Below are 25,049 nucleotides of genomic sequence, written 5' to 3'. Positions count from 1 at the left end.
TATTCTACTTTGCTTAATAATATATTGCAGATTCAAAACTCCACTGACCCCGGCCATGCTTTTGATTTGTATGTGCTTGTTGTCCTGCATGGTGTAAGCTATAGGAGGTACTCTATAAAGGTTGACAATGCACCGCCTGAAAAGGAGACAATTGCTGCGGGAAGACTGGTGAAGTTTGACAGACAACCCTCCCGTAGAACACAAAGCAGCAAACAGAGGGTAGTGCCAGTGATTAGTGACTGCTACACGCTGTGGATAGACCAGAACACAAACTTACTTGTTAGCATAACAGACAGGTGAGATTATAATGGTGACGGTAAGACGGTGACAGTCCCTTGGTGGATTCAATGCATGATGCGTTTTGTCTGCATAATTACACCATCGCTAAATCGATGTAATAAGCTTTATTCTGTATCCTACAGGATGGAATGCATAATGAAAGGCGAGTAATCTCATGTTTTATTTTATAAATTGTAAGTACAGTATAAATACTTATTTCTAGGTGTTGGGTATGTTCACAGTATATTTCTGCCTGATAATGTGCAATGAATCTTGCAAAACACTGCAGCCCATCTATTTTCACATTTGGTAATTTCCCCTCCTAACCACGATTATGTCCTATTCCACATTTGCCTTTCCCAGGCTTATATGAACTAAAAAAAGGATTGAGTGAGTCATTTTTTTTTATTCATAAGTGAAATCTGTCAATTAGTAAAACCATGGAGTTGAGTTTTAGATGACTCCGCTAGGTTGGAAGAGATGCAAATGTGTGCGTATGTTCTTTGTTTTATTCTTTGACCTTTTAAAATGTGAAGGGCCATGTTGGGTACTGCACTAAGTTTAAATTGGAAAGACTCATCATGGCTCCTCTTTGACTGAAAATATCTGCTGGTATTTTAGTAATGAAAGTTTTAACTTTATTTTTTTTGTACATCTGACCGGACGGAACTAGCAGAGTATTAAATATATGACCACTACAAAAGCAGAGAACACCACAAAGCTTAACTTCCTTTCTGTCCCCCTTCAGTGCAGCTACGGGCTTCAGATCTGATGGGGGAAGTGATCAGAAACTGGCAGAGTAGCACAAAAAGGCAAATAAATGTATCATGAATGCAGCCTAGGAGTTCACTAAGACCCTGGTACCTCATGAAATAAGTGGCATGTTTATTAGGTAGTGCCATAGGGACTCCACTGGTCGCTCGAAAATTGTTAAGTTTCCTAATTGTACATTACACAGTATGTATGCATCCACTGCCTTCAGGTGAAAGGTCCACGTTAAGCTTTCTAATGATGTCTTTTTATTAAATACTTTGTACTTTGCTTCTCCTTAATTTAGGAATATTAACATGAGTAATAAAAACATTATTTTGGGCAATGTATACTGCAGTACTGGAGTTTTAAGTGGCACGTTGAGCTTATTCAAGTGGATAACATGGTGCTCTTCTCTATATACCCAGAGCAAATCATGTTTTATTATTTTAGAAATACTTTTCGCTCTGGTCAATCTGTTTTTCCTAATAGAGTAACATCTGTAAATTGGTAAACGATCTACAAACAGTCTGCACAATATATGTTACTGCTGACAATTATTTATTAATCCAAGTGACCTGTTATCTAGGACATACTTTGACCAAAAAATGGTATAGTTTGCAATATAATAATAATTGAAGTAAACAGAACTGTTATAACATAGTACAGTTCACAGTGTTCTAGAACATATTCAAATATTTTCTTTAAATTAGATCCATTTGAAGAAAATAGGGATGGTGATACAGGGCTTGAACTGTACACAACTTGTTAGCATTTGTTATCCTCCATTAGTCATTGTCACGTGTGTCTCATTTGCAGAGAGAGGAATCGCACAGTCCAAGCTACCCAGGAATTTCTTGAGTACCATGCGAATGGGGACACAGGTGCCGGGCCTATATCTGACAACTACATGTTCACTGCAAATGGATCTGCTGTTCCTGCTGCCAAGTCTGTAGGACTGGAGATTATGACAGGGAAGCTAGTGACTGAAATCAGACAGTATTTTTACAGGTAACGAAACACCCAGGGGAATCCCACAAGGACATAATCCTGGGCTTCAATGCTGAAGGCTGCAATGCTAACCACTGTGCAAACATGTCGCCTATAATAAATAGATCAGTGGTTCCCAAACTTTTGCATTTCACTGCACCCTTAGAGTCTCCATAATTGTTTCAAGGCACCCCTCCAAAATAATTACCGAGCAGTCCTGTTTTAGAAGTAGTTGGGTCAAAAAAATGTAATAAGTATTTAGGTCAGGACAGAAATACTTATTTAGTTGTATGCAAAAATGCCCCTGTGCATCCAGACACACTGCCCCCTGTGCATCCAGACACACTGCCCCCTGTGCATCCAGACACTCTGCCCCCTGTGCATCCAGACACTCTGCCCCCTGTGCATCCAGACACTCTGCCCCCTGTGCATCCAGACACTCTGCCCCCTGTGCATCCAGACACTCTGCCCCCTGTGCATCCAGACACTCTGCCCCCTCGTCTGCCCTCTCGCGCTGTGCCCCTCCTCTGCCCTCTCGCGCTGTGCCCCTCCTCTGCCCTCTCGCGCTGTGCCCCTCCTCTGCCCTCTCGCGCTGTGCCCCTCCTCTGCCCTCTCGCGCTGTGCCCCTCCTCTGCCCTCTGCCACAGGGGTGCTGCGGGCCAGCCAGGGAAAAAACAACAAAACAAAAACTTACAAATCCGCCGGGCGTTGGGACCCAGCATCCTCCTCTCTAATGCAGCTTGTCAATGTACAAATCTGCGCCTCGCTGGGCGCCGGGACCCAACATCCTTCTCTCTCACGCTACGTGAGAGAGTAGGATGCTGGGTCCCGGCACCCGGCGGATTTGTAAATTGTTTTGTTGTTTTTTCCCCCGGCTGGCCCGCGGCACCCCTGTGACAGCTCCGCGGCACCCCTGGGAGCCGCGGCGCACACTTTGGGAACCGCCGAAATAGATGCTGAAAATTGCACTTAGAGAAGTGGTACTATGTGGTTGTCCGTACACACAGCATAAAAAAAAAAATATAAAATCGGGATTGCATACAGAACAGGAATATTGCGGTTTTATAAAAACTAGGATTGTAAAAAGTAAAATGTATGCACATGTAATAAGGTATGTTAAGTGATAATAAAAACATAAAGTTAGTTGCACTTTAATTTAAATGCGCCCTCTTAGTGGGGAATACTATTTCCATTACACATTAAGGTCTCGAGCACAAAAGGGTGTTAAGCCCTGGTACGTATGCTTGCATGTCGAAAAACTAATGTAAGTGAACACACACACACACACACACACACACACACACACACACACACACACACACACACACACACACACACACACACTCTAGCAAGTGTCTCTTTGCTTTGCATTGCTTGGAGTGTTAAGATGTAATATCCTCTGTAAGATATAATTGGGTTCTATAGAAGCACTCACATGAGTATAGCGTACACTATGCTGCAGAGAACACTTCTTCACGTGTTCTAACACTTGGGTTAAAGTGAGAACAAGTACAGGGTTTTATCTACACCTTTAACCATTAACCAGAATACTCGTATTTGTGGAAAGCCACTCAGGAGAATTTTGTTATGTTATTGTTTATATATATATATATATATATATATATATATATATATTCTTGCATTTGTAAAGAGTTTGACTGATAATAGTCTCTGCTTGAAATTGGTAGGGAGATGAGGAATGTATTCTATATGTGAGAAGGTGGTTTCGGTGAGAGACTTCTGTATGATTTTCGGTGTAAACAGTTTTGTTATTACATTCAAGAAAACGCAAGTCTAACAGGCCAGTCCATCTCAGCCTAGCAAAATACAGCATTTTCAGTTCTCTAAATTTACGATTATGATTCTATTGGGAAATGAAAACCTTCTCTGTTCACCAATGCTTCCTGAGCGACAGAGTGGCTGCAGCAACCCTAATGTTACAGCAGGCTATCCCATGCCTGACCAACATTAAAAAATAAAGTTACAAGTAGAAAAGCAAATGCAAAGAAAATTGTGTGTGTGTATATGTATGTATGTATGTATGTATGTATATGTGTATGTGTGTATGTATATATATATATATATATATATATATATATATATATATATATATATATATAATGTGTGTGTGTTAGCACACATTTTGGTTGATCACGCAGTGAATGCTCATCTACTGCAACAAGATGACCTCATTCAGATATATATCCACTCCCTCTTCTTTTTCCCTTTTTTATGGTACATTAGAAGAAATTTACGGAACTAATAGCAAGTAAAACAGTATAAAATTATCTTGAGTGCAGTGAAAAATAAAAATGTTTTTCCTGGCAAAATATCAAAAATGTATAAATTGGGTTTGCTGTCACAATAGCTGAGTAGAAATATAATTTCTCATTAGAAATGGTAGCTGAGTGTAATGTGTATTACGTTTTATGTTGGGTGATTTATTATTATCAAGTTTACTAGATTTTTACAGCACAAAACAGTGCACTGAACAGAACTGTGTTTTATTATTCTCATTTCAGAGATGCCAATGAGCTGAGCCACTTCTATGCAATGTACTCCAGACTCTACCACGTCCCCGAAGGCTACGATAAGACATTGCTGTGCCGGTATATAGAGCAGCAATATAGAGTTGGCCCTCTGGAGCTTAATCGGGAAGCCGTAATCAGAACACGAACCAATCTACAAACCGACAAGAGGATATACACTGATGACAATGGATTCCAAATGCAAATGAGAGTATTTAAGAACTATGACAGCAACACAGTGGCAAGGGTAGGGTGGCAGATAAATTGGGCATGTTTTAATGTTATCTATAAAAAGGTGGGACTGTGACAGAAAATTTTTGTCGTAGTCAGAGGTGTAAGTAGGAAATTTTGCTCTATGGGCACAGATTTTTGTAATTACGCTCCTGCACCTGCAGTAATGTAGACCACACAAGCTTTTTACTCTGCACTGCCTCTTTCACCATGGTATGTCGCTCACATGGCGACTATGGTACAATATGACATTTGCTATAGGAGTAGCACTGTGCATCTGTCTATATGTACAGGAATAATAGATACTCAGTATTATGCCTTCATCATCATCATCTATTTATATAGCGCCACTAATTCCGCAGCGCTGTACAGAGAACTCATTCACATCAGTCCCTGCCCCATTGGAGCTTACAATCTAAATTCCCTAATATAGACACACACACAGACACAGCCAGACAGAGAGGGAGACAGACAGACAGGGAGAGACAAGGGTCAATTTTGATAGCAGCCAATTAACCTACCAGTATGTTTTTGGAGTGTGGGAGGAAACCAGAGCACCCGGAGGAAACCCACGCAAACACAGGGAGAACATACAAACTCCACACAGATAAAGTCATGGACGGGAATAAAACTCATGACTCCAGTGCTGTGAGGCAAAAGTGCTAACCACTAGGCCACCGTGCTGCCCCTATGCCTTCATTGTACAATCCCACTTCCAGCCCCACGTTTCCATGATAAACATAAGGCGTTTAATCCTGAGAGGCCTGTAAATGCTACCATAAGTTTCCTTGTTACTGACCTATACACTCATTTTGAGATTATATTACTTCTAAAGTGCTTCCTCACAATATAGGGCCATTATATTGCAGAATAGTGACTTCCGAGGCTCGTATTCTCAGACCTGTACAGAGGCTTCAACATCCGTGCATATTACAGAGCACATGGGTTTTATATTTATTTCTTGGTTCAATCATCATGATACTTTCTAGATCTAGACAATGAATCAAGTTGGTTGGTTAGCACTTCTGCCTCACAACGCTGGGGTCATGAGTTCAATTTCTGATCACGGCCTTATCTGTGTGGAGTTTGTATGTTCTCCCCGTGTTTGCGTGGGTTTCCTCCGGGTGCTCCGGTTTCCCTCCTACACTCCAAAAACATACTGGTAGGTTAATTGACTGCTATTAAATTGACCTTGGTCTCTCTAGGTCTGTGCTGTGTGTGTATTTTGGGGTGTTCAGACTTTAAGCTCCATTAAGACAGGGACTGATGTGGGTGAATTCTCTGTACAACGCTGCAGAATTAGTGGCACTATTTAAATAGCTGCTGCTGATGATGATTGATGGTCAAACCACTGCTAGATCTAAGGCTGTCTAGTCATTATAGACCCCTACCAAGTTCCTGCTCCTCACAAATGTTCCTCATTGTGATCCACATATCTGTTTCCAAGGGAGAGATTTAGGGGACTCTAGAACTCGCTCCAGTGGGTATCTGTCAGTTTTCACAGTTCTAGGGCTAAATGCATGAGAATTTACTTGCACTAAACACCAACTCCAATGTTGTGTTGTTTCCAAGATTAAAGCTATCTGTGCTGAACCAACCTGTATTGTAGTCGTTGTACTGGTTAATCCCACCGTTGGCACCAACACACCTTGCATGTGGCAGCCATGTTTGGAATGTTAAATGTAAAGATAGTTTGGTCATTTGCCCTATGTTCTGCATACATGTTGTCTACTGTAATCTTGGTGTTCTGCATTTCGCTTTTTCCTTCCAATTAATAGTATGACAAATAAATGTACAAATGTGTACATTTTAATGCAGTTACTTTGTTTTACAAAGATCTACACAAGTAAATATCTACTTATAACATTTTATTATTTGGACTACAGATTAAGTTTTTTTTATTTTTTTTTTTATTTCAGAACTATTACCCAATGGTTCGTACAGCTTATATAGAAGATGAGATGACACGACTCGTCATCCTGGCTGAGCGGTCACATGGCGTTTCCAGTCAGGACAGTGGTCAAATTGAGGTATTACAAAACTTTTATAACCGAAAACATACCTGCAGCATTGTGGGCTATGTGATGATACCCAAAGGCAAAGTGTGTTCCGAGGCTCAATTTCATCTGGTTACCCCCTCAGTTGTTTTTGGTAATGTGGTTAGCCAGACCTCTTATTAGGGACTATGTAACAGAGGGACTGGGTACTATTATATAGTAGAAGTCTTTTCTCATACTGATATTGTTGGAAAATAAAGCATTTTAACCACCAGGAGCTTCACATCAACACAACAATCCCTCTAAATAGTAAAAGTGCATATTAAAATATAAAGGAAACACACAAACAGCAATATTACTGGGATTTAGCCCTCTTCCGGGACTCATAGATTGGCAGTCCAATGCTACCACAGGTTGATGCACACCCCGGGGTTTGTTTCCCACTCACTCCCACTAATAGTAGACAACACCTGAGTCTCCCCAATTTTTGCTGGCCCACTACAGGTATGTGGAAATGAAATGGCACTGAACCACTGACTTTTGCTGTCTATTACTCTTCTCAAACAAATCAGCCAGACTGGAACCTTGATCTTCAGCCTCAACTTACCCAAAACCTTCTAAGCCCTCAATGGACATTACCGTTTATTCCACCCGAAATCCACATGCATGCTGTTGGGGGTGGACCATCTCAGTTGGGGAATGAGGATATTGGCGAGTCGGTAGGTGTATGGTGAAGGATACATCCATGGATTCCTCAGTAGCACAGCTAATACAGGGACAAAGGGCTAGAAGAAGATAGTGGGGCTACTTGAATACTTGCACAGGTGTGTATATCTCCTTGGTGGATTTTGCACTTTAGTACCACTGTCCTGCAGGTGAATGTTTAAAAACTACTGTGGATGGGTGTGCAGGATGGCACGTATTGTAAAACTGTGGAGGAACATACTGGATGAATTCGACTAAAAAAACCATGATAAATCATTTTCTGCCTTTGATTTGTGTGAAGGGGGCCCTTAGGTGGACTTGACCTTTAATGACATGGCCCGAGCACCCCCTTTTGTCACACTAGTAGTAGTTTTATCAGTAGAAGTAGTTTTATTGTAGGTGATATCCTTATTCCTTAGATCATGCTGCATAGAAGATTATGGAACAACATGGAATGGGACCTGAACTACAATCTTACATTAAATGATACCTCGATAGTCACGCCAACCACCTGGCTCATGATAGGATCCAAAGAAGTCACCGGTTCTTTGTACCAGATATTGGGGCTGTCTCTAGAGCATAAACCACTGGTGATGTTTACTCCACTAACAGGTAACTTGTTATGCTTTTTTCAATCATATGTTCTATAAGACAACATGAAAGTTCTAGAAGGGATCTACATCTCTCAAAGACCCCAGTAGAAATGTAATGTTAAAACCCAGAGAAAATCATGGTTTACTGGAGGTCATTCTTACTCTGCAGACCAGTATTTTGTACTAACCCTTAACCGCTTACTCCTTCTGGTAGGTATTTAAAGGAATTCTCCAGCCATTCTTTTAATCCATGTCCCCCAATTGATTATTGATAATTTAGTTATTGCCAAATCATTGTTATTAATTTAACTGCTGCATTATGGTTAAAATACAGCATTTAAAGATATATCTGCATATTTACAACATATAGGCTTTAACTCATCCCAAAATGTCGGAATGGTTGGATAGTACCGAGTTATAATGGCTAGATGACTGTCAAGATACTGTTTATAGTGAATAAGTCTGTGAACACTCAACCCAGTATCTGAAACTTTTAAATAGCAATGTTTAAAACATCATTAGTAAGTGGTTCATTTTTACTATAGAGAAGCAGAAAGTAATAGATTGGCAAATTATGTCACTATGATGAGACGGCAATGAATACAAACAAGCAAGTTGTTCCCTTTCATGTAACACAACGCGTTTCTTAGGGCGGAGAAGATATTCTCCTTTGAGAGTCGCAAAACTATAAATGTGACCATAACGATCGCTGTGAAATACTTTATTTAAGTAAAGGACTAGTCTTAGAAATTACAGACAGGAAAACTGTTCCCCTGGTAAGTATCTAACTTGCTAGACTTTATTTTCTGTATTTATTACAATGAAAGAAAAGATTCAAACAGGGAGAACTCTAAAGCCATGCTAAATTTCACTTGACTTTTTAGCATGATTTAAAAAAAATACTTTGAAACCAGTTTAATTGTTTTAAATTACAGAAAATATGTGCATCTTCTTTTAAAAATGCAGATAGTGATGGTTTCTTTGTAGACCAACCTGGAAACCTAGTAGGCTATAGGAAATGATTTGTTCTCTCTCTTGTTACTTATAAGATTAACCTTTTTATTTTTAGGCATTGGGAAAGTCTGTTACTTATTTTAACTAATAAGTCAGAAACACAGGCTTTTCTTACAAAGAATGCATTTACGTCAATAGTACGCTGCTGTTTTATCTCCGTGAAAACTATTATGACTTTATAATTAAACTCATTCTATTTCATTTAGGCAGAACCATTTTGTACTTCCTATATGAAAACTAAAGTTTTGGGTTTACTTGTCCTATAAAGCAGTAGAGTAGATGAACAAAATACTTCAACTGATTTTTCTTTTCTATTAAATGTTTCTTATAGATCTCTATCCTAAAATAAGGAGCTCCAATAAGATAAATATGGACTTTATTATGTAAAGCTGCTATTTTTAATAGATATTTTATGATGTAAAAGTTGCTACATTTCGGAAGTGCCTAGATGGCTTGTTTCCTGAGCGGGTGTGCCATTATACATTTTATTGTAGATTTTAAATCCTACTTCCACCATCTCTAGTAAAGTCTGGGAGACTTCTGTATTCCGGGTGTGTCATTCTCACATCCTGCGGGATGGGGGCCTTGATGTAACAATTCGGCACAAAATGCTCCATTTTGGATCCACCTCCATAACAAAATTACGTGATTGCATTTCAAAAATCCCAGAGAGGATATACCTAATGTTGGAAAGTATGTTATAGGTGTGTGAAAACCCTTGGTTTGTTTTGCCTTTCTAGCATCTTTGTCTGTCCTGTACCTAGATGCCTAATCTTATGAGTTTCTATTCGTTATTATTTGTCAGGACACAGGAAGGCTGAAAATATAAAGGTGGGTGACATTCCCATTACTTTACCACCCAATATTCACCTTCAGATTTTAAGTATCCCGGGCTGGAAGTATTCTTCAAACCACACGGAGCATGTGCAGAATGTACACAGAGGTATGAAAGTCTTGTAATGGGGCATTACATGAAAAGAAGTATAACAAGTCTACTATGTCTCCCGTCTCGTGGATGGGAGAAATAGCAAATGTGTACATTTCTTCATAATTGCACATTTGGGAACCGCTCTTTTAGAGTCTTTGGGGGTATATTTACTAATGCTAAAAAGGAAATGTGAAGGTGTTGCCCATAGCAAACAATCAGACTCCAGCCATCATTTTCTAGAATGTATTAGATAGTTGATAGCCCAGGGGCATATTCAATTAGAATTCGTGCCCACCAATTTTGTGGTATCGGAACCCGTGCAGCTGCGCGTAATCGTGGGCGTGAATGCTAGTTGAATATGCCCCCTAGAATTTGATTTACTGCTGCGGCAGCACATCCACTTTTCATTTTTATAAGTTTTAGTAAATATACCCCTATAATTTTACCTCAAAAAGCAGTATGACAGATCGATAATAGAATGTGCTTATAAACTATAAGGTATATTTTTCTTTTAATATGAACGCAGTAAACAGATTAACTAAAAGAAGCAAAGTGCACACACGGTGGAGGGAGCCATTTTTTGGGGGGCTGTGGCAATATTCATAAGGATGTAGCCTATCAAGTTATTAGGAACCATTGACCTACTGAGACGTGAGGCACTTTGACGTCACATAGACAAAGAAACGTTACCTCCATAATGTTGATGGTTTACACAAAACCTGTGTGATTTAATAGTGTTTTGTGACCACAATCTTGCCCAAGTTGTTTGTCTTTAATTCTAGTTGGATTTTGAATGGATTACACTGGCTTTAATGTTATTAAAATTGCATTAGCTGTAACTACTCCAATAATCTTTATACAAATGGATATTAGTGTAACATGACAATTGCGTCTTCATCAGGAAAGCAAGTAATGCCATTTTTATATGGGTAATCCCAGGTAAAGGACAGACAGGTGATCCGGATTTTCACCGTGTGCTACTAAGGATCCAGCACCTTTATGAGACGGATGAAGACCCTGTCCTCTCCAAACCCGCCACTATAAATATCAAGGTATGTACTGATACTTGAGATGATTGCATATACACATGGAACAACCCTGGTTAGCTTAAACCACTCAATTTGATGCATTAAGGACAGACTGTGCCGATGTGTGTGTGTGCTCGATGCGTGCTCGTTCACATACATGGATGTGTGTGCTCGATGCGTGCTCGTTCACCTACATGGATGTGTGTGCTCGATGCGTGCTCGTTCACATACATGGATGTGTGTGCTCGATGCGTGCTCGTTCACATACATGGATGTGTGTGCTCGATGCGTGCTCGTTCACCTACATGGATGTGTGTGCTCGATGCGTGCTCGTTCACCTACATGGATGTGTGTGCTCGATGCGTGCTCGTTCACCTACATGGATGTGTGTGCTCGATGCGTGCTCGTTCACCTACATGGATGTGTGTGCTCGATGCGTGCTCGTTCACCTACATGGATGTGTGTGCTCGATGCGTGCTCGTTCACCTACATGGATGTGTGTGCTCGATGCGTGCTCGTTCACCTACATGGATGTGTGTGCTCGATGCGTGCTCGTTCACCTACATGGATGTGTGTGCTCGATGCGTGCTCGTTCACCTACATGGATGTGTGTGCTCGATGCGTGCTCTTTCACCTACATGGATGTGTGTGCTCATTCACGTACATGGATGTGTGTGCTCGATGCGTGCTCGTTCACGTACATGGATGTGTGTGCTCGATGCGTGCTCGTTCACGTACATGGATGTGTGTGCTCGATGCGTGCTCGTTCACAACATGGATGCGAAGGGAGAATTCTTAACTGGACCAGGCAATGCACAGCACAAAGACTGTATATAATATAATTATTATAATCCGAAAATGCTTGTTCACGCACATTAGTCCCTGCCCCAGTGGAGCTTAAAACCTAAACTACCTACCACGCATCACTAAGGGCAATTTAGTCAGAAGACAACCTACCAATATGTTTTTGGATTATAAATGGAAACCCATAGAAGCACAGTAAAAACCTAAAACATCACAAAGATAGCACTCTGATTGGAATTGCCCCCGACACCCCAAATATGCTAATTAATGTATGTCCAATATATAAATTCCAAGAAGTGTGGCTAAATGCAATAGGAAATTCATTCATCCATCACCATGTCCATGGAAAATGGTAATCGTGAGTCCTAATAAACCTCCCTCTTATGTACCTTAGAAAGTCCAAATAATAATCTCAGGGTTCATTCATATCTTTGCACCTTTAATTGTGTTCACCCCAAACTGGGGTGTAATCTATATATTAAGAGCCTGTGGTGGAATATAGAGTCCGTTTGTAACAGCCAAGGACTTGTAGGGATTTAAAATATATAATGGGTTGTTATCTCATCGCTCCTTATTCATTCCCCAGAGGGTTCACTTCTCCAATATCATGATGTGTGTAGCGATCGCATCCAAAGTGGCAATTACCGTATTTCCCCATGTATAAGACGCACCTTTTTCCCAAAAATTTTGGGTCCAAAACCTGGGTGCGTCTTATACAGGGGTAGCGATACAGGGGCAGTGGAGGGGGGGGGTGATCCAGTAGGAGGGGGACAGGCAGCGTGTCAGCGCGATCCAGCAGGCGGGGACAGGCAGCGGGGATGCAGAAGGAGGCAGAGTGTCAGCGCGATCCAGCAGGCGGGGGACAGGCAGCGGGGATGCAGAAGGAGGCAGAGTGTCAGCGCGATCCAGCATGCGGGGGACAGGCAGCGGGGATGCAGAAGGAGGCAGAGTGTCAGCGCGATCCAGCATGCGGGGGACAGGCAGCGGGGATGCAGAAGGTGGCAGAGTGTCAGCGCGATCCAGCATGCGGGGGACAGGCAGCGGGGATGCAGAAGGTGGCAGAGTGTCAGCGCGATCCAGCATGCGGGGGACAGGCAGCGGGGATGCAGAAGGCAGAGTGTCAGCACGATCCAGCAGGCGGGGACAGTCAGCGGGGATCCAGCAGGCAAGGACAGCTACCGTAATATTTTTTTTCCAAATTTCGGGGCCAAAAGTAAGGTGCGTCTTATACATGGGAGCGCCTTATACATGGGGAAATACAGTAGCTCTAACGCGTTTCATTGCTCAAAAGAAATATCATCAGTGTCATAATGTAAGGCATATATGTGTAAGGATGATGTTCACTGGATCACATGTATGTTTTATGAACAACTGTGTATGCACTATGTTATATTTGTCATTCATCCAATCTGGGGGACGCTGCTACTGTGGGTTGTATGAGGGGAGCATGGAATTGGCACTTGTGTTGAACAAAGTGTGCAATAAGGTATACATAGATGTTAGCACTGGTAAGGCAGTAAATAAATGGATACAATGGAGTATATTGCAGTGACCATGTAGAACAGATATAGACAACAAGTGTAGCTGAGTACACACACCCTGATGACCATAACTAGCAGTGGGATTAGCACAACCAAGTACAGAGGTCTCCCCCACCCATTGCGGAGCTTAAAAAGAATGCAATGTCTCCTGTGGCAGTAGATGAAAATGTTCCTCCTACTCTTGTCTCAGTAACTTCCAGACCCTATTGCAGTAGCGCAGGAATATCCCTGGATGCGAGACCTAGAAAGGTCAGTTCAAGGGCTACTTAAAGTGTCTTCCTCCCTGGAGAAGCTGTTGGAGACTTTATCTTCCAACAGGCCGTGCATGCGCGCCATGCTGAACCCTAGGTCTATTTGCTGGGAGATTCTCAATCGGAACACTCAGGAGAAAGGTGAGATCCAAGAGGACTCCGATTATGAGTACTTGACTGCATAGGAGGATGATTCCTCCAGTAGACAGGGGGTTGAGGATCAAATTTTAACTGTCCGACAGACCCTGAATATTCAGGATGCAGAGTTAGTGGTTTTCGGAGGTTTCCTCCAGCAGTTATCTGAAATCTTGAGCAAGGCTTTGCAGAAACCAGATGGCAGTTTTCAGGTTCCAAGGCGGTTCCGGTTCACTTACCTCTTCTTGGAAGCAGAAATAGCAAAATGAGAGATTCCGACTTGAGTGGATTCCCCTATTGCTCATCAGTCCACTACCATTCCTATTCCGAGTGCTGCTTCCTTAAAAGACAGCACGGACAGGAAATGCATAGGGATTTTAAAATCCATTTTTATGTTGTGTTGGGTTCTTCACTTAGGCCCTTTATGGCAGCCATCTGGGTGATGAAAATGGTGGAAAAATGGGCTGGCACACTCAATGAGGGCATACACTCTGGGATGCCTAGATCAGAGTTAACACCTTTAGCGGAACATATAAAAGAATCGTCCGAGTACTTGGGTGACGTTATCCTTGATGCAGCTTTGGGTCTCTCCCCTAGAAGTAGCGCCCAGAAGTACTCTCTGGCTCAGATCCTGGGAGGCAAATGCAGAGTCCAAGAAGGCTTTGGAGGCTTTAACATTTGAGGGGTCGGTCCTTTTTGTCCCAGAACTGTACAAGATCATTTCTCAAGCCACAGGAGGGGAGCTTCTTTCTTCCCATTAATGCCCCAAAGACCAGAGGCTGGAGATTCCACTCCTTTTGCTACGTTGGTAGAACTAGGGAAACTTCCAGGAGAGGCCAGACTTTTGCAGCAAGGGGGCTCCTCAGAGGGTTAGGCAGGATTGGACGGGCAGACGCCCTGAACTCAAGCTGACCGACAGTTTACATGACTTCCCTCCCACCCTTCCCAGAAGCTCTGTAGTGGGGTCTGTCTCATGTTGTTTTGGGACCAGTGGATCCGTTCTTCTCCGGACACCTGGGTAAGGGGCATTGTGAAAAGAGGTTACATCCTGGACCTCTTAGGGATGTCTCCACAGCATTTCTTATCCACTTCCCTTCCAAAAGACAGGGCAGAAGATTGGCCCTTTTAGTGTGCCATTCTGTCCCTGTTGGAGTGATTTTCCCAGTCCCGAAGGAGAAAATAGGTTTGAGTTATTACTCCAACCTCTTTCTTGTGCAAAAACCAGATTTGTCCTTTCGGCCCATCCTGAACCTGAACGAATTTCTCACTTCCTTGGATATCGGGCATGCATATCTTCACATCCCGATATGGGAACGCCACCACAGCCTTCTCAGGTGTGCGGTGGACATGTACCATTACCAATTCAGTGCTCTAGCCTTTAGTCTGATGACGGGTATTTACAAAGATTATGGCGGTCATGGCTGCACTCTTATGGACTAAAGGGGGTGACAATAATACCGTACCTAGATGATCTCTTCAGGGGCTTTGGTCCCGGGAGGAAGCAGTTACCCATCAACATCCTCAAGCTCCGAGCAGTTATCAACGCCCTGGTGCAGGCTCAATTCCTCTAGGAACAGGCCCATCCGAATCCAGTCTGACATCTGCTGGAGGGATCTCCAGTTCCTAACGATAAATAATTTGATCGGTCTAAATTTGAAGAAATTTCAGTGTATAATTTGATCAAACAGTTTGCAGAAGTTTTGATTATTTCTAGTTTCATAGGCAGCTTATTTTTTTTTCAACTGAATTTCTTATCCTTACCAAGTTCGGCTTTATTAAATCAGATTGTCTGCACTCACTAGTAGGGGATATTCTGATGATGCATTGAGTTATTGAATTCTATATTGTTTTAGTCTCTTCTGAAAGGACTGGGGACGGTGACATCAGTGGATGAGCGCTCTCTTACCGGAACCTGGGACCTTGGCACCATGGAACGATGGAAATGGGAGTCCACGCAATTGAAGAGCAAAGGTGGGTTGTAATCCATGTTATTTACATTGAATGTGATGTGGTTTCCCTAATTATGAACAACATTAAGGACCAGCGTCATTAACGGTTGATTAATTGCTATGGTAGGCAATACGTGTGACATTTGCACCTTATTATTAAATACATTTTCAATAATGTATTTAAATACAAATAGCATCTGCTGGGGTTTGGTGATCTCCTTTATACAACCTGGGTAGTTAGGTACACAGGGCAGCATGGTGGCTTAGTGGTTAGCACTTCTGCCTCACAGCACTGGGGTCATGAATTCTATTCCCGACCATGGCCTTATCTGTGTGGAATTTGTATGTTCTCCCCGTGTTTGCGTGGGTTTCCTCCCACACTACAAAAACATACTAGTAGGTTAATTGGCTGCTATTAAATTGCCCTTAGTCTCTCTCGGTCTGTGTGTGTGTTAAGGGATTTAGATTGTAAGCACTAATGGGGCAGGAACTGATGTGAGTGAGTTCTCTGTGCAGCGCTGTGGAATTAGTGGCGCTATATATAAATAAATAGATAATGATCCTCCAGTATAGCCCAGCCCCCCCACTTAGTCTAGCAAAAATGATATGGCAACTATACATGATAGAGCAGTATATTGTAGCAAAGGGCTCCGAAGGAATGCAGTATATAGTTGCAAATTACATCATTTAGGTCTCCTCTCTCTAAATGGCTGGCTTTCAATTGCCATATGTGCTATCCAAAGAGACAGTTGAGAAATACATGGCATGCATTGAAATGTGAAAAAAATAATGTAGACTTATATTCCTGTCTAAGCCACATATGTTGCTAGTGTCCGTGTGCTGACTTATGGATGAAATGCAGCACTTATGAGAACTAAAACTAATATACAATCATCACTAAGTGGTATAAACCTTTTATAAATATTTCTGAAAAAATATATAAAGCTAAAAGGTAACTTATATCCCTAATATGTAACAGTTTAAATGAAAAAGAGCAGAGCTAATATTCTAATAATAGTTTAGCAATATAGGACAGCTGTAAATCAATAAGCCAAAAATGTATTTCTTAAAAATGAAATATAGCCTAAAAATAAACCAAAATACAGTTCCTATAAACCATTTATTAATGTTTTAATAAACTCGTTAAAAATGTGCACAGGACCTGGTATATCCAAACAGACACAGCAGACAATGAACACACTTGCTAAGAACACCTGGTAAAGTCAACGTGCATAATTAGCAAGAATTTCCAGACCCAATGTGTAATAATTATATAATGACATTTATAGTCTTCTCTTTAGGAACATATAAATCATCCCAAATCATTAAAGGGAGTAGAAACTTGGAATTTTGATGAAAAATACCGTTCCCCACTGAACAATACCGTTTATTCGGAACTATAAACATTCCGCTGTTACAGGGGAAAAATCCCAGTGGTACAAGAAGAGATGTGAAGATGCAAAAAAAATCTTCTCTTACACTTGGGACACAATATGGATTATCCCGCTGTGGATTGCCTCTTATTAGGAACCAGAATATCCCAATGGTGTAGAGTGAAAAATCCAGATGGAAAATAGATTGCTGTGAAATAGGTTAGAATACAACAACAAAAGTGTATCATAGATCAATCAGCTCACATAGTGCTTGAATTATTTTGCCAGGATATCTTCGGTGTGACAAACTGTAAAGCTCTGCGTTATATAAAATAAACTGTAATCCAGGTATTCGATATAAAACATCCAGCAATATGGCCTGATGCTTTTCTACACAGAACATGGTTTCATCATAGGCATAAAGTTCAATTGAGAGAGAGGAATTGTTAATCCCCTTCCACCAATCATTTTACAGCATTAATTAGCACCTTGTATAAAAAGATACATACTCATCAAAGCAATGTAAGAAGCACTTCCCAATGTTAAAACTTGATACATTATTGAAACCTTATATTGATGTAATATTTTAGCCCTTATTTTTTTATTTTTTTTTTATTTTTTAGTACTGCATTTGATAATAATAGTGTTAAACGTTTATCTAAACTTTCTCGGCTAAACTCCTACACGTTCAGGTTAGAAATGTGGTAAAACTTCTTATATCACTTGTAGACCTATAAATCATAGACGCTCTGAATTTAAATCTAATGTGACCAAAACAACATATTCAATTGTTAGCGTTACTGGCAAAAGTAACGCGACTTGTGCACTATTACCGTCATTACGGTAATACTGTGTGTAAATACTGTTATTACGGTACCTTTCACGCTGAAATCCGGCTTAGTATTACCGTAATAACAGTAATACTTTTAACGCTGTGGGAAATTCAAACAATTGAATATGCCCCTTAACATTTAAAAAGTTTCATAAATAGTCAACTAATTTATATTTTAGAATGTAAATGTTATGTCAGACATAATACACACTCTATACAGACAAGATTTCTTGAACAAAGAAGAAGAATCTTAAAAAACAAACAAAAAAAAACTACTTCAATATCACATTATTACTAAACACTTTTTGTGTGTCATAAATCTGTTTACCAGCTGGATTTTTAACCTCTACACCAATTGGAGCTTATGGTGCCCAATAAGATGTAATCCACAGCTTGGATAGTCCATATTGTCAGGACGCTGGCACAGTGGTCAGCATTGTACAGCTCTGAACCAAACCAAACCAAGCATGAGTTCCATTCTGACCAGGACCCTAGTTGTGTGGAGTCTGTATGTTCCGCTGAGCGCTCAGATTTTCTCCCACAGTGCAAAAACATCCTAGGTAGGTTAATTGAATGACAAATAATAATTAATTGTGTCCCGAGTTTTATAGATGCATTTTTGTACCTTCACAGCCTCCTTTTACCATTGGGATCTTTTCCTCTAAAACAGCGGGATGTTTATGGTCCCGAATAAGCCGTATTGTTCAGTGGGGAGCAAATTATTTTCATCACTGTTCCAAGTTTCTACTCCCTTTAAATGAGTTGTGATGATTTATATGTTCCTAAAGAGAAGGCTATAAATGTCCGGATATAATTACTACACATTGGGTCTAGAAGTTATTGCTAATTATGTATGCTGAGTTTACCAGATGTTATTAGCAAGTGTATTCATTGACTGTTTGGGTATACAAGGTTCTTTGCACACTTTTAAAGAGTATATAAAATATATTTATATATCTGATAGATAATTAATGCATTTTTGTTCATCGATTCTCAGCTATCTTATATTGGTCAGGCACTATTAGAAGTCTATATCAGAGCTGCATTTTAGTCTCCATTTTAATTGTTACTTGTGAAAGCTGTTTAATCCATCTCCTTTTCTGGTAATCTTGGGGATATGAAAGGTTACCCTGTATATAGTATATGGACAGCACAATGGCTTAGTGGTTAGCACTTCTGCCTTACAGTACTGGGGTCATGAGTTCAATTCCCGACCATGGCCTTATCTGTGAGGAGTCTGTATGTTCTCCCCGTGTTTGCGTGGGTTTCCTCCGGGTGCTCCGGTTTCCTCCCACACTCCAAAAACATGCTGGTAGGTTAATTGGCTGCTATCAAATTGACCCTAGTCTTATGTGTGTGTGTGTGTGTGTGTGTATGTGTGTATGTATGTGTATGTCTGTGTGTGTGTGTTAGGGACTTTAGACTGTAAGCCTCAATGGGGCAGGGACTGATGAGGGTGAGTTCTCTGTACAGCGCTGCGGAATTAGTGGTGCTATATAAATAAATGATGATGATGATATGGAGTGAAGATGAGACAACCCTCTGGAAATTTTGCAAAAAACATTTAGCAGTGGTCTAATTAAGGGATGAAAGAAGGGTAGGTCTGAGTGCTGAATAGGAAGCCAAGGTTATCCAATACAGACAGCAGACTGCAATGACTGTCCGCTGAGGTTCAAAGTTCATGAGATGCGTTCAACAGCTGTCCAACCTTGTAGTCCGTAGAGATCAGGTGACTCACTGGACATGTTGATAAACGTAAGTTCCACTTGCCTTTCCGTTTTTGATATATAATAGAATAAAAGTAAATTCCATTTGTAAATAAGTATATGGAAAATATATATCTTAAAATATGATATTATTTGAACTTCATTTCCCTCCATACATTGTTCAGCAAACGTAAATATATCTGAGCTGTTCTACATTCTACCCTGGTATTGTACACAGAATCCTGCAGGCACTGGTCCTAGTAACTGATTAAGCTCATGACATCAGCTGTGCTCCTTTTTTCTGGTATATAAACCAAGCCCACAGGAAGTCTGTTAGTTTCAGTGGTCTGAAGTACCGAGCCATCTGAAATTAAACTCGCCTATTTATGATTTTCCGGACATGTGATCTAGACCACATTTATTAAGCAAGCTGTAAATGTGAAGAGAAAGCGGTGCTAGGTATTTTCTCTTTAGTCACCCTGTACTGTTTGTGTATAGAAATAACTTTGGATTCTCTGTTTTTGTGGTTCTCAGATTGTAGAACTCTGAGGAATGTAAAGTATTAGTTGGGCTTAGTAAATGTTTCACATTCTAAAAGAGTTTCACAAGTTTGTATAATTATCATTGTTTATTTTATACAGCACCAATCATATTACACAGCGCTGTACAGAGATACGCATATGCACACACTAGGGTCCATTTTTCAGAACCAATTAACCTGTATTCTCTTTCCTGCCATTGGGGGACACTTTGACACGCCCAATGGAGTCCGAGAAATTGACTTTAAAAATCCTCTATTTGGAGTATGGGAGGAAATCGGAGCACCCAGAGGAAACCCACACAAGCACGGGGAGAACTTATAAACTCCACACAAATAGTGTACTGGTCAGAATCACCATGACCCGAGTGCTTTGAGGCAGCCCTGCTAACTACTGTGTCACCGAGCTGCCATGGAGACGGTGTACACTTACAACTTAAATATTATGTTTTCTGCATCAACTTTCTCTCCGACATCATGCCGCTTCACCTCTTTCGCGGATATCCAAAAGCGCTTTTGCATCTCTACGTCCTGCTTGTTTCAATATCTCCAATTTCGCCATTTATATAACTCTATCCATCGTACAGTTGTTGATATACATCTAACCTCTCCTTTGGTCACCGTCTGTGATCTCTGCTCCTCTTCCGGGGGCTTGATCTCCACATTTTACCGCCTTATTGTAAAACACAAATGCCCAACTAAAAGGACCCCCACAAACTTAAATGGGAGGAGGACATGGGGGAGTCGCTCACTCCTCAGGAATGGGTTAAGATTCGCCTGAACCTAGCTAAGACCTATATCTGCGTTAAGATAAGTGAAAATTGTCACAAGATTTTTTACCGTTGGTATCTGGTCCCACATCGTCTTCATATAATATATCCAAGCTCCTCACCGCTGTGTTGGCGTCAATGTGGTCAAGAGGGTACCTTGTCTCATATATGGTGGCACAGTCCAAAACTGCTTCCTTTCTGGTAATCGATCCACCGGTTAATCTGCAACATTACTCGGGTTTCTATTCCTCCATCTCTCTCTTATTCTCTACTCCCTCGCTCAATTCCTAAGACCCCGAAACCAACTCAAAAACGTATTACACATATTCTTAGTGCTGTTAGATGCCAAATTGCCCTTTTTTTGGAAAAACCAAAGCCCTCCACCCCTGCCCCCTGTCATCAACTGTATTTGGCAAGTCTATCATATGGAATACATCACTAGCATTCTTTGCCACACCCCTGTCCAATTTGATAGGGTCTGGAGTCCTTGGACTGAATATCATGGAGCCTCTCCTCCCATTGCTTTTTAAGGCCTTTGTGCCCTAACTACCTAGTTGTAGTCCTGACTTGGATTCTTATCTTCACTTTATTTTTCTTCTCAGCTCTCTGGCTAGTGACTCCCCCTTCCCTCTTACTCCTAATCATTCCCCTTTCCCTTCTCTTTTCTCATCTTTCCCTGAATTTTTCTCTTTTTGTTCTCTTCATATTAGTAACAATATGCTGTTAACATTACTTGGAAACTCCAGTATGTATTTGCTTCTCCCAATTTGCCTGTTTCCTTCATTCTCTGTTCTGTAAAATTTTAATAAAATTTCTTTAAAAAAAAATATTGTTTTCTAACGATTTTTTTTTTTTAAAAAAATGTTGTCACCATTCCAATCCCTGCTTTCCACCCTAAGCATCCAAAACGTGGTCTTATAGTGTGTCTAATAATGACACAACTATTATAATTCATTGTATTGTATAAACTAGAAAAGGCAGATATTATACTGGTCTTACCTTCAAAAACCAGCTAGTTTATTGGCTGAATCTTGGCTTAAGCAGTCAGTAGAGATAGCACTGTATTTACCATATGAGCTCAAAGAGTAACGATTTAGGGGGCAACAGAGAAATGTCTTCATATGTTCACTGTCTTTACTTTAGTTAATATATTTTTTTTCTTCTATAAATTATAAAATAAGATTATGCAAAATGATCCCAAATAAATACTGTGTTATGCAAGGGAACAGTGAGAAGGAACATGCAAAGGAGAGCATATGTTTCAAACACGCGAAAGGTCATTTATAAGAGTGTACACAGCATTCTATTTGTGCTGATGCACTTATGTGTGTTCCCCCACCCCCCCCCCTCCGTCTTCCAGAGCATTCATAGGTGTACGCCTACATGCTGGCATTGAAAACTGGCCCTGGATAATCAATCTGCATCTACTTTTGTGGGATTGCAGATCCGATTGAAATTGCGCATGGTAGAGAGAGTAAAAAAGTCACTTCAAACTCCATCTTACTACAAATATAGCACATACTTACCAACTCTCCCGGAATGACTGGGAGACTCCCAAAATCCGGGTCGGTCTCCTGGACTCCCGGGAGTGCAGGCAATTCTCCCGATTCCCGGCCGGCTCTGCAAATTAAAAGGAGGGGGCATGGCTTAGTGGTGGCGTGTATGCGTCATCGTGGCCCCACCCCCTATGTTTATTGGCCGAGAAAGTGATGTCGGCTTTGGGGGCGGGGCTAACGACGCGATTCTTCGACCCCTGCCCCCAAACACCCACCTGCTTCCTGGGACACAAGTTTCCAATGTTGGCAACTATGATATAGCACCCTTCACTCAGTTAGACTGTTCCATTTTTACTGTTAAAATATTGCTCGGTTTACCCATCCTTATTTCAAACTAATCATGAGAGTGCAGGGAAATTGGGACTGTGCTTATTACATGTGACATTTTGTGCGTTTTGAATGTTTCTTCTAACATTAGGCAAAATGTGCATAGAAATACTTTTGTGGGGAGGAAAATGTTGTGTGCCCCCAGCAGAAAAGGGAATGTCTTCTTAGTACACCTCCTTCAGCCCTTCTTCTCATTTAAATTTCTCATTCATCCTAATGGGGGTTAGTGGAACACTGGGGTTATTTGGTGCTGGAGCAGAAGCTTGGACACTTTAAATTTACTTACAAAAGATCAAGCTTTTCCTCCTCTGTACCCCTACTTGCTGCCTGCTATTTGTTTTGTGCTTGCTGATGGTAGCCACTTTATATTTGTTCTTTGCCACTTAAAAGGTTGACACAGCAGCTCTCCCTCTTTCCTTATGGAGTACAGGTTCAGGGGGCTGTTTGTGACCGAAAGTCTTTCTCTTTCCCTGCGTTCTTGATTCTGTTCTTGTTCATTGCTGTTTCTCTATTTTCCCTTTGTTAGGATTCTTATTCTAAATGGAGAACGTTGTTTTTCTCCTCCCCCACTTCTTTTATACTCCTTTTTTTTACTGCTGATTCTGTCCTTTTGGGACTTTGTTAGTAAAATACTGAAGTTCTAAGTCAGCCAATAGGGGAATAGAGGAGGAGCTTGAGCTTTTGCCTGTAAATTTAAAGTGCTGAAGCTCCTGCCTGAACATTCTATATCCCTGTGTGTCAGTGGCCCCCATTGGATTCAGAGAAAAGAATGTAATGTAAGGACAAAAATCACATTTTTGCTTAAGTAATGCATTCAGGTTCACTGCTTGCATGCTGCATGAAGTCAGATGGTTCAAATTTCTGCATGCCTAGAGATGCCATCTTGGCTTGTAAATACAGGTGCAAACAGGTGCATTTTTTTCGGCACAAACCCGCATTTGCTCCTGGGCTTAAATCAAACTTGACAGTCGTGTTTATGAAGCTATAGTTGTGTTGATCCTGCCATTCCTTGCCTTGATACAAACTTAACAACATGAAATGTCAGTTTTTCCTGAGAACCTAGAAGATAGATATCATGTTAGATTAATTAAAGACCAACATTACAGTTCTTTAGCTTTGTAGTGTACACAGTCATTAATGCATATATTAAAGTATAATACCACCCAAAACTAGATATTCCGCCCAAAAATTAATTTTCAAAGTAAGCCCCCAGAGGAAAGTTGAGAAAAAATGACTTCACAGAAAGGGTAGTGGATAAGTGGAATAGCCTCCCATCAGAGGTGGCGGAGGCTAATACAGTAGAGCAATTTAAACATGCTTGGGGTAGACATAAGAATATCCTTACAAAGAATAAAGAATCAAATCTGGTTAGAGGTTACCATAGGTTAAAAAAATGGGCAGACTAGATGGGCCAAGTGGTTCTTATCTGCCGTCAAATTCTATGTAATGATGCTGCTGATTACAAGAATTGCATTTTTATTTTGCAGATCAAAGGAAACCAATGAAGAGTACAGAAGAATTTACGCTCACTCTGAAACCAAAGGAAATAAGAACATTATTTGTGTATTTTCAATAACCAGTTAGCAAAATTCCTGACATGAACACAGAATTATTACATATATACCCATTATTTGCCAACACTAATTGCAGAAGTTGGAGTTGCCTAATATGGGAATCATACATGTCCCACTTTTCTTACTGTAAGACAGAGCTGTTCATCCAGCATTGAGCTGCCCAACTTTCTTGACAAACTCCATACATTTTGTTATGACCTTTCTGGTTAATAGTATTCTGCCCGAAAAGCAGATATTTATTATAGAAGTGCGGCTGTCTCCCTGTAAATATTTGCGCAGCACCGTAAGAGATTAGTGGCTGGCATTACATGATCTTTGGACGTGTATATAGAATTGAGTTGTATTATCTTGTAAAAAAAAATTGAAAATGTATATTGTGCTCCTCTGACGACAAAGCAAATATATTTTTACAATCGGTTCATTTTTTGCAAATGTTACTGTAGGGCAAATATCGTAGGTACAGGGGGTAGGCTGTTAATCTGTGTATATTCTTATATAGCACTATAGAATGAATAGCATGTGAAAAAAAGAGGAATTTAAATGGTATGTCCACATTTGACTACACAGATTAGTTTGTACATGCCGTCCAGTTTCCTCCTGTGTTTTTCACCCAAGCTTTTATATCAACCAGGCAGAGTTGGCTATTTTTG

The 25,049-nt window shown here is 40.7% G+C and overlaps 1 protein-coding gene across 1 annotated transcript in view; it reads left to right on the top strand.

The window, feature by feature from the left end:
- Window positions 1-24,818, top strand: part of MAN2B2 (mannosidase alpha class 2B member 2) — a 44,461-nt gene extending 19,643 nt beyond the window's left edge. The window contains exons 11-19 of the mRNA XM_075194492.1: window positions 31-296; window positions 1,849-2,040; window positions 4,542-4,794; window positions 6,698-6,808; window positions 7,900-8,092; window positions 9,893-10,030; window positions 10,955-11,067; window positions 15,628-15,745; window positions 24,313-24,818. Coding sequence (XP_075050593.1) covers window positions 31-296; window positions 1,849-2,040; window positions 4,542-4,794; window positions 6,698-6,808; window positions 7,900-8,092; window positions 9,893-10,030; window positions 10,955-11,067; window positions 15,628-15,745; window positions 24,313-24,401 — 1,473 coding nt within the window. The 3' untranslated portion in view covers window positions 24,402-24,818. The remainder of the gene's footprint in view (window positions 1-30; window positions 297-1,848; window positions 2,041-4,541; window positions 4,795-6,697; window positions 6,809-7,899; window positions 8,093-9,892; window positions 10,031-10,954; window positions 11,068-15,627; window positions 15,746-24,312) is intronic.
- Window positions 24,819-25,049: the final 231 nt, after the last annotated feature.

The sequence above is a fragment of the Mixophyes fleayi genome, chromosome 1, assembly GCF_038048845.1.
Source record: "Mixophyes fleayi isolate aMixFle1 chromosome 1, aMixFle1.hap1, whole genome shotgun sequence".
NCBI lineage: Eukaryota > Metazoa > Chordata > Amphibia > Anura > Limnodynastidae > Mixophyes > Mixophyes fleayi.
This window is presented reverse-complemented; position numbering and strand designations above follow the sequence as displayed.